Source organism: Aegilops tauschii, chromosome 6 (genome assembly GCF_002575655.3).
Source record: "Aegilops tauschii subsp. strangulata cultivar AL8/78 chromosome 6, Aet v6.0, whole genome shotgun sequence".
NCBI lineage: Eukaryota > Viridiplantae > Streptophyta > Magnoliopsida > Poales > Poaceae > Aegilops > Aegilops tauschii.
In genome coordinates, this window is record NC_053040.3 from 110680633 (window position 1) to 110690446 (window position 9814).

The 9814-nt window shown below is 37.4% G+C and overlaps 1 protein-coding gene across 5 annotated transcripts; it reads right to left on the reverse strand.

Moving 5' to 3' along the window:
• Window positions 1-188: 188 nt before the first annotated feature.
• Window positions 189-9191, reverse strand: LOC120966237 (uncharacterized). Of its 5 annotated transcripts, XM_040392110.2 has the most exons (20): window positions 9037-9191; window positions 6988-7122; window positions 6830-6889; window positions 6685-6735; window positions 5676-6325; window positions 5403-5576; window positions 5206-5313; window positions 4628-5130; window positions 4461-4542; window positions 4286-4348; window positions 3998-4200; window positions 3818-3888; window positions 3638-3715; window positions 2591-2743; window positions 2202-2467; window positions 1862-2030; window positions 1648-1737; window positions 1402-1533; window positions 1194-1306; window positions 189-1116 (listed from the first exon to the last, which is right to left on the reverse strand). In XM_040392110.2, the coding sequence occupies exons 13-20, from the start codon at window positions 3701-3703 to the stop codon at window positions 876-878; spliced, it is 1230 nt and encodes a 409-aa protein (XP_040248044.1). In that variant the 5' UTR covers window positions 3704-3715; window positions 3818-3888; window positions 3998-4200; window positions 4286-4348; window positions 4461-4542; window positions 4628-5130; window positions 5206-5313; window positions 5403-5576; window positions 5676-6325; window positions 6685-6735; window positions 6830-6889; window positions 6988-7122; window positions 9037-9191; the 3' UTR covers window positions 189-875. The 5 variants fall into 5 exon arrangements, with proteins under 5 accessions (XP_040248044.1, XP_040248052.1, XP_040248045.1 ...); XM_040392118.2 differs by having other exon boundaries at window positions 189-845; window positions 939-1116; window positions 5676-7122; XM_040392111.2 differs by having other exon boundaries at window positions 4640-5130; window positions 5676-7122.
• Window positions 9192-9814: the final 623 nt, after the last annotated feature.

A 9814-nucleotide genomic window follows, 5' to 3' on the forward strand; every position in this document is an offset into this window, starting at 1 on the left:
GTAAATTTCCTAGGACTTACACTGTAACTTCCAAAAGTTTACAGTGTAAGTCCTAGCAAGCCTCTGAATTTACAGTGTGGGAAAGAAGCATAAGAAGATGGAAAACCTACATAAATTCATGGGAATAAACATAGAAAAATCTGCGGTAAACTACACTACTAAAAAAATACAGTAACAAAGAACCAAAATTACACTGCAAAACAAAAGAAACTAGCTAGTAGGACAAAAAGGCACGCCCAAACTTAAACACAAAGGAAAAAATGAAAAAGCCTAGCAAGCATTCTTTTACCTGAAAAAAATTGAACTTGTAACTTTAACAATCTGAATTTAATTATTGGGGGGCTTTAGAAAAGAATTAAACCAACCCTGCAATAACAAACAAAAAGACAAAAAATGATTAGAATATACTAAACACCCCAAAAAGGAAAAAACAAAGATAAAAGAATTTGTTGGGAGGAAATTAACCTTGATAACCCAAGAACGTCCAACTGCCGCTGAAGCAACCATGCTTAATAATACATTAAAAAATAAAAAATAAAATCAAACAACCACTAAAAGGAACAAAAAAACAACAGATAGAACAAAAAAGAGACAATGAAACCATCCTCCTCATACTACTCTGTAAAAAAGGTCACTAATTCACAACATTAAAAATCAAAACAGCCGTCCAATACACCATACATGACATGTAGGACAAAGTGTACAAAATTGTCGCATTTAATCACACTATTGAAAAAAAAACAATGCCAACAGTACTACTATCTAAAAATCTCTCGAAATGCCTAGTTTTAAGCAAAGCCTTCAAATGCCGGAAATGCATCTTCCAGGAACACCTAAGCCTTGGCCTGTACAAAAAAAACAGACTTTAAACTACTTCAACAAAGAATAAAACACATCAAACCAAAAATCAAAAGAAAAGCATACCAAAAAAAACTCACATCATCAAAGAAGTGTGTGACAAAAGTCTTGTCGACACTGTTGAAACCACTGAAATACAACTCATTTGCCAATCTGATTCTTATGTTGTCAACATCAGATGCGCCGAACATATTGCCAATTGGGGTCCTAGGAGTCCAGTGCTTCAGGTACATGATCGTAAAAACACCACAATCATCCCTGGAAAAGAAAAAGAAACCCGTGAAGATAAATGGACAAAAGACACACCCAAAATGGAAAAATGGAAAAATACATACCAATTATTTTGCTGAGGAAGAGTAGGATACACAATGTCAAAATTCTCAAAGTCGATGCGCTTACGCAGTATAGGAGTCACAAACTGATCCCAGATTGTTATGAAATTTGCAATCTAGATTGAAAGGATGGAATAATAATGAGTGCAACAACACAAGGGGAAAAGTAAAAACTCATGAATAACTAAAAGGGAAAAATACGTTTGATTACCAATTTGTCACGGATTCCCAGATGAAAATGATTCTTTGCCCCGTACAGAGAATCAAGAAATGCAAAAGCCCTCTCCTTCAAGCAAACAACAAAGGTAAACCAATGGTTCTCCTGTCCAATGGGAAAGAATAACTGCAGACCAAAATCCAGAACAAATTAGACTTCAACAGTGAAAAAAATAACTAAAAAGAACAAAAAACAATAACGAGACACACAAACTAAAAAATGAAGCATAAAAGAACTAACCAGATCACTTCTCCACATTGGGAAAGCACTGTTAGCACCAGTAAAAGCGTTGCCTACAATATCAACATCAGTGCCTCTCAGGATGGTTTCCTGAAAAAAAGAGAAGAGATTATAACTACAAATCTGAAAAACGAAAAGGAAGATAAAACCACAGTTAAAATGCTTAAATAAAAAATGCCACAAAATAACAAAAGAATGACATACTACAACATACCCCGACATAAGAGAAAAAGAAATGTTTCTTTGATACTGACGGGTGAGCTTGTTTGAACAGATAACGACAAACGCACAAAATCAAGAAATTATCCACATGTTCTCTTGACTTCAAAGTTGCAAGATTACGATAGCTACAGTAGGCTCGGTCATATCGAATTGCTTCATACCTGTGAAAAAAACCCAAAGAAGAAATATATTCACACTGGGAAAGGAGGTAAAAATTAGAACCTACTAAAATGACAGCTACAAACACTACCAATCTAAAAAGAAATTCAAACATTAGCATTTGATAAATCATATAGAAAAAAGGAAAAATACACAAGGCCAGCAAAACGTACTTGCACCAACTTGCATGATTTCCAATTTGCACCATTGCGAGGTGGTGTCGCCTTTCTTTAGCAGTAACAGGAAACTTGTTACCCTGAGCAACATAAGGATCCGAGTTAAATCTACCTGGTAAAACCATCCTGCGAGGTTGATGACCACCAGATGAACCACTAGGAAAAATGAAAGATGCGCCATCAGCTTTTGGAACTTGAGCAGGAGAGAGATCTCTAGAGGCATTGCCGAAAGACAAGATTTCTACTTCTGGACTAGCAGCAGCCTGAAAACATCACAAAAAGTAGCAGAAGGAAAAATAAAAAAAGGATGAAAATAAAAGGAAATAGGATGACTAAATTATAAAAAAGATGAAAACAATAGAAAAAGGAAGAGAAATTGCAATTACTTTTTGATTCTTAGGGAAACGACTAATTGACTGAGCTTCTACCAAGTTGAAGTTGTTAAGCTTGTTGTAAGCAGCATCATTAGATCTTGAAAGGTCTTTGCATCTATCAACAAAACTGGAACTCCCAACAATTTGAACATCGTCTACTGCCTTCTAAAAACATACATTGAGAAAAACATGGAAGAAATACCATTAGATTAAGAGATGCAATAACTAACTATGCTGCAACTACCAACAGAGACACCATAAGACTATAGTGTAAAAAACTCTACTCAATTACTATAAGCTCACAAAAATTACGGTGTAGAACTCTACACAATTACAGCATAAACCCTATGCTGAATTACAGTGCAAAACTCCAAGAAAATGCACTGTCAAGAAGTCTAGGAAAAATACACTGTAATCCCCACCAAAATACAGTCCACACAAAAAACAGGGCACAAACTCTGCTGATTTTTACACTGTAAGCCCTAGGGATAATTACAGTTCAAAAATACAGTGCAAACCTCTACCAAACTACAATGTAAAAGCCTCAGGAATTACATTGCAGAGTTACAGCATTCAAACACACAACTTACAGTGTAAAACTCTACTTAATTACAGTGTAAAATTCTGAAAAATTATATTGTCAGCCACACTCAAATTACAGTACTAAACACACAACTTACACTGTAAATTTATGGATAATTACATAGAAAGTAATGCAAAACAAACAACCCCCAAACCATACATTGCAAGGAAAAACTATATTAGATTACATTACAAAAATTCTGGAGATTTACAGTCAACAAATAGCAGTCATTCAATATCATGCTAACTGCAGTATAAAACTCCATCGAGCTAAGTCAACCACACAAATGCAAAGTGAAGCATGCTTACAGTGAACTTCACACATACAAATACAGAGTCATCATGCAAAAAAACACTCAAACTATGGGGGATACAATTTAAAACAGAGATAAACTGAGAATCATAGACCAAAAGCATACAAAAAAACATGGCAAAAAAGAATCAATAAACAAAAATCATAAAGAAAAAACACCAAACCTGATCATTAATGTGGCTTGAGGAGAAATATGACTTTGAAACTTCATACGGAGGCAACTTCACCATTTCAATGCAATCCTGTTAACAAAAAAAAGAAGGGACAAACAGAAAATCAGAAATAAAAAACAAAAAAACATCTACTAAACGAGAAGACAAGACTTAAAGTTCAGAAATAATTACCTCATCATTCGCATGATCAATCGAACTCAAGAATCTTTGAACAACATACTGAGAGCACTCAACGTCATCACCTGATATAAAACAAATGAAACATACAAAATCAATACTGAAAAAAACATGGAAAATCGAATGAAACAAAAAAATAGCATAAAACGACAAACAAAAGAGGTAGATGCTAACCACATTACGGAACCGCTGCGTCAAACGAGTAGGAACCAGAGGCGACAGTCCACCAACAGAAGAGATACCCTCTTTAACTTTGGGTTGTTCAATGGAATCTTCAGGATGCGATTGGACACCAAGAGAGCGACTGAAATCGGCAAAACTTGGTTTTCGAAAATCAGTGACAACAACCTTGCGCTCACGCTTCTTATCAAGACCGGCTGCACAAAAAACACAAAAGATGGTCAGCTACAAACAAAAAGAAAATGAAAACTATGCCCTGGAAATAATTAAACAAACAATTACCTGATTGCATCAAAGAAGAACCTACAGCAGGAAGTGGACAGTGCATTGTTGAAGGGGATACACCTACAAAATGAAAAAAACAGGAACACATGAACAACAAGAGAAAATCTAAAAAGAAGAACCCACGGGAGAACGCAAAAAATACAAAAAAGAAAAAGAAGTGGAAAAATCAAACCTATAGCATCAGAAGCACTTTTTGCACAAGATAGAGGAGCCATTGGAATTGCACCTTCAGCATTAGCTTCATTCACCACACTCTGTCAAACAAAAACACAAAAAATGATTAGTGCAAAATGCATCAAACAAATAAAAAAACATAAACTATTGTTACTAGACAAATACCTCAACACACACCTTAGGAGCTGGAGATGAGCTAGATAATACTACTGGATTGACGAAATCCCCATCCGAAATAACATTTTCATTCAGATTGGGGATTGGGGGCTGGGCTTGAGAAGACGGCTTTTCGACAACATTTTCAAAGTTTTTTCAGCAATGAAAGAGTGAATAGAAACAGACTTTTTGCCTTTCAAAAGGATAAAGAAACAAACACTAACATGAGCAAAAAACAAAACAAATCATACAATAAAAAAATTACATAAAAAATAGAAAATAAAGACAAAATCAAAGAGAAACATTAAGAAAAGAAACTAACCAAAAGAGAAGTTGCTCAGAGATTGAAATTCACTTGGAGAAAATTTTGGTGTAGCAATAGAATTCGCAATCAAAGGTGAGTTTGCTATGCAATCAAGAACATCAATTACAAGAGATTCTGACCATTCTACAAATAGCTTAGGCTTGTCTTTGTTACTAGCTTTAACAAGGTCTATAACTACCTGAGCAGCCTGAAAAAGAAAAAGAATTGAGTAAACCCACAAGTTAGAAAAGGCAAAAAAGAGCATAATCATAACTATGCTAACCTCTAACCCAAAACGAGCACCAAATGATTTATGGACATTCATTTCGAAAAGTTTGGCATTGCAAAAGGGAACATCACCATCCTTGCTTGCTGAAGATTTCTCGATAGACTGCTACAATGACAAAAAAAAGTTGTCATCACAACATACAGAGAAACTAACATCAAAAACAACAAAAAGGAGAAAAGCAAAAAACCAACCTTCGGATGAACTGAAGCACACAGCTGCTTTAGAGGCCTCTTACCAAAAGAACGGCTATTGTTTCTATCGAGCTCTGAAAATTGCTTAACTTTGTTGCCTCTCCAGGCTAGGATCCGAGGCTTTACATCAGAGACAGAGTGAATACCAAAATTAAGTTGGTCGAGGTAACAAACCTAGAAACATAAGAACAAAATAAAAAGATTAAAATGACTATAACATCACAAAATCAAACTAAAAAAAAGGAAAAAGAGAAGAACAATAACAAGACTTACAGCAAAAGCGTAGTGACAACCGCCAAACGTCACTGATCTTTTGGAAGCAACTTTAGTGGAATCCTTGAACTTTTTTATGCAACTCAACAGCCACTCATAAACAAATTTTGACAGATCATAGTTACGCACAGAAGGACAATCCCGGAAGATGTGAAGGTACTTTGGGCTAGGACTGAGGCTAGAGTTGGGACAAAGGAATGATGAAAAAGCAACAATCATGAAACAGATAAAGACATCTTCATCAGGCAACTCGACCGTGGTTGATTTTAGCTTGTTAGCAAAGACGGACACGGGAGGAATACTGGTCAAGTTGAAGTGAGAGAGGATAAAATCACGGCCGGATTCAACATCACACACAAGTGGCTCACCATCTACTGGAAGGTCGAGGATGTCATGAATATCATACTTGGTCATTGGGATAAATTTCTTTTTGAGCTGGAATTCAGATGAAAGGACATCAAACCTACTGGCGAGCCACTTCACTAACCTAAGGGGCACCTCGGTCCTAAAAAACTCTAAGAGACAGCCCATGCCATATGTCTGGACAACATCTCGATACCTAGAACACCATCAACAACACCAGAGAAGAACTTCCCAGAATATCTAGTGAAAGTAGCACAAGTAGGGTAATCGCTAGAGCGTTTCTGCCTCTACAAAAACAACAAAAGAGAAACACCATATCAACCACTCAAAATAATTACTTCGCATTACTATTACTAAGTACAGAAAATACTTTACAGATACATCAAAAAATACAGCTACTAAAATAATTGGACTTACACTAGAAAATAGCAAAAACAACATGAGTGAAAACACATATCAAACCAGTCAAAAAATAGCTTCAGATTACTATTACTTAGTACAAAATGAACATTGCAATACATTGAAAAAATGCAGTTACTAATAATTGGACTAACACTACAAAAAAAATTCATTAAGATAGAACTTCAACCATTTTTCTTTCAGAAAGTAAAAACTGCTGAAAACAAAAAAGAAAATAGGAACTAACCGAATTCCTCCTTGAAGCAGATGATAATTTCCTCTTGAGGCATTTTACTTTCTGAAAACGTAACAAAAACACAACTATCACGCATCAGAAAAAATGTAAAAAAAATGAAACAAGAATGAAAAGTCCTAGATAAAATAAAACATACTCGGTTAAGATAGAACTTCAGAAGAGCTTTGTCAAACCCTCCTTCGTCACCAGATAATTCCTGCAGAAAAAAGGAAAATCATTAGGCACAGGGAAAAAGAACCATCTTCTGCAAAAATCATAGACAAAATAAAAAAGAAGCAGAAAATAAATAAATACCATAGACACAGGCAAAGAACCATCTCCTGCAAAATCATCAGGCACAAATGCTCCACCTCCAGAATCAGCACTATCTAAAGATGATACTACAGGAACATCCCAATGGCAAACTTTCTGTAGCTTGCCCATTTAAACCTAAAAAAGGAAAAAACAAAAACATAAGTAACAGTGAAAAAGCATCCAACTAAAACTCAAAAATACAAATGTAAGTATACAACATAATGCACTGTCATTACATTGTAAAAACTAGCACAACTACATTATAAGCATTGGACAAAAAATATACTGTAATTACAGTATAAACCTAGCACAACTGCATTGTAAGTATTGAACAAAATTACACTGTGATTGCATTGAACAAAAACAGAAATTACATTGTAAGACTAGCACAACTACACTGCGTATTGGACAAAAAATACACTGTAATTACAGTGTAAAACTAGCACAACTACACTGTAATTACAGTGTAAAAACTAGCACAACTACACTGTAATTGAACAATAAAACACACTGAGATTATACAGTAAAAACTACCACAATTACAGTGTAAAAACTAACAGAAATTACACTGTAAGACTAGCACCATTATACTGTAAATGAGTGGGTTTGCAATGCAAAACTAGCACAACTACACTGTGAGTATTGGACAAAAAATGCACATAAATTACAGTGTAAACCTAAGCACAACTACACTGTAATAGAACAAATAAATACACTGAGATTACACCTGTACAAACTAGCACAATTACATTGTAAAAACTACCAGAATTTACACTGTAAAAGGCTAGAACCATTATACTGTAAATGAGTGCATTTACACTGCAAAACTACCATAAAAAGAACACTGTAAAACCTAAGAGACATTACATTATAATACTGGAACAAAAAGGACACATAAAGTCAGAGAAATACACTATAATTACACTAAAGTGGATATACTGAAACTATGACATGAACTACAGAACAAAACAACAACATTCAAAAATTATAGGCTGGCATCAGCTTTAGGATCTTCAGAAAAATATTATAGTGTCTTCAGAAACATCAGCTTTAGGATCCATCGCTGAAACCTATTGCCTACCACGCCTACTTCCACATCAACTATAGGCCGCATAAAAAAATACACATCAACGACGACAAAAACGTACTTGGGAGGGGCATAACATTTGGGCTGGGTCCACAACAAAAACATAAGACAACGGCATGGCGCAAAACGGTAGCAATGAAACTCTACAGGACAAAGATGCAGTGAACAAAAAAATGCCAACTAATAGGTTGCAAAAACATATATCCGCAGGACAAGATGCAGTGAGAAAAAGTGGAGAGCAGAACTTCATGCGCATACTGCAGCCCCTTCATCTTAGATACACTCATATAATGGTGGAAAAAACATAAAAACAATCATCAAAAATACATGAAAAGTACACAGCAAACAGGAACAAAAATACATAGGGACGACTTAATAAACCACCGGGATGAACAACATGGGACAAAAACAACACAAAACTAGACAAAATTCAGGCGCTATAACCACAACTCGATCTACAGCCACAAGCTACAGGATCCGCCGCTGAAAACTAACAACAACTACACGTACATCCACAACATCTACAGAAAACTAACCTCTGCGCCTACCTATACAACAACAACTAGAACGCATGACGGGCGCTCCTGCACAAAAACTGCAGGAACACACAGATCACGCGCGTACAAAACTACGGGTGACACAACTAGATCCTACCAGATATCACGCGCGCGCCCATGGCGAACTAGAACACCACGGCAGCAACATACACATCCTGCGAAACCCAAAAATCACCTAGATCTGAAGCTACACGGCCACAAAAAGCAAGGGCAAAACGGCCGAGAAGGCAAGGCAACAAACCAGCGCAGCAACTAGATCCTACCAGATATCACGCGCGCGCCCACGGCGAACTAGAACACCACGGCAGCAACATACACATCCCGCGAAACCCAAAAATCACCTAGATCTGAAGCTACAGGGCACAAAAAGCAAGGGCAAACGGGCGAGAAGGCAAGGCAACAAACCAGCACAGCTGTGGCCGACGTGAACGAAGAGGGTGCCGTCAAAATCCTATGGCGGATGAGCTCCAAATCGCCATGAAAATGGGGAATCGCCTCCAGGAATCGCCACGCCCTCCGCCGCCGCTCGACCTCTCACTCCCTCTGCCTTATCCAAATGAGAAAGGGGAACGGTTCATCCGCCGCAGTGCCCACCCCGCTCCAAATTCAAAAGCGACAAAGACCAACAGTGCCCACCGGTTCGGCCAGGTCGAGGAAAAACGGGCGGATCCAGAAAACCGCGCCCGATAAACAAAACCGACCCGAAAACCAGCGCAAAAAAAGCAGGACCGAGCACGAATCTCGACGCGAGATCAAACGGACAGAAATTCGAACGTCAACGAATTACAAAACAGCCGACTGTAAATTAGCAAATCCGTTCTTTTATACAACTTTTACAGTAGTTTCCCTGCAAAAAAAAACTTTCACAGTAGTTGGCATTTTTTGGAGCCGTTCGTTTGTCTCGATCTAACGGTGCATACATACGTAGTACTCGAAAGTACGCGGATGAAAGTACTCGAAAGTACTATTAGTCTAGGGGCATTTTAGTCCTAGGAAATATATGACAAGGTGGGGCCCTCTCGTCCAATGCAAAACCGCCGCCCCTCTCCTCCAATGCAAAACCGCCGCCCCTCTCGTCCAATGCAAAGCCGCCGCCGTGCTCCTTCCCCTCTTCCATCACCATTGCAACCGCGGCCATCTCCTAGCCTTCTCCTCCTTCTCGCGGCCGCAACTTTGCTCTTCT

Bases quoted from the DNA above. Each gene is read 5' to 3' on its own strand.
- LOC120966237 (XM_040392110.2), bottom strand. From the start codon at position 3,703: ATGGTGAAGTTGCCTCCGTATGAAGTTTCAAAGTCATATTTCTCCTCA. The intron at 2,744-3,637 runs GTTTGGTGTTTT...GTATGTTTTTAG, and splicing joins CAAGCCACATTAATGATCAG to AAGGCAGTAGACGATGTTCA. The intron at 2,468-2,590 runs GTAATTGCAATT...TGATGTTTTCAG, and splicing joins GTTTCCCTAAGAATCAAAAA to GCTGCTGCTAGTCCAGAAGT.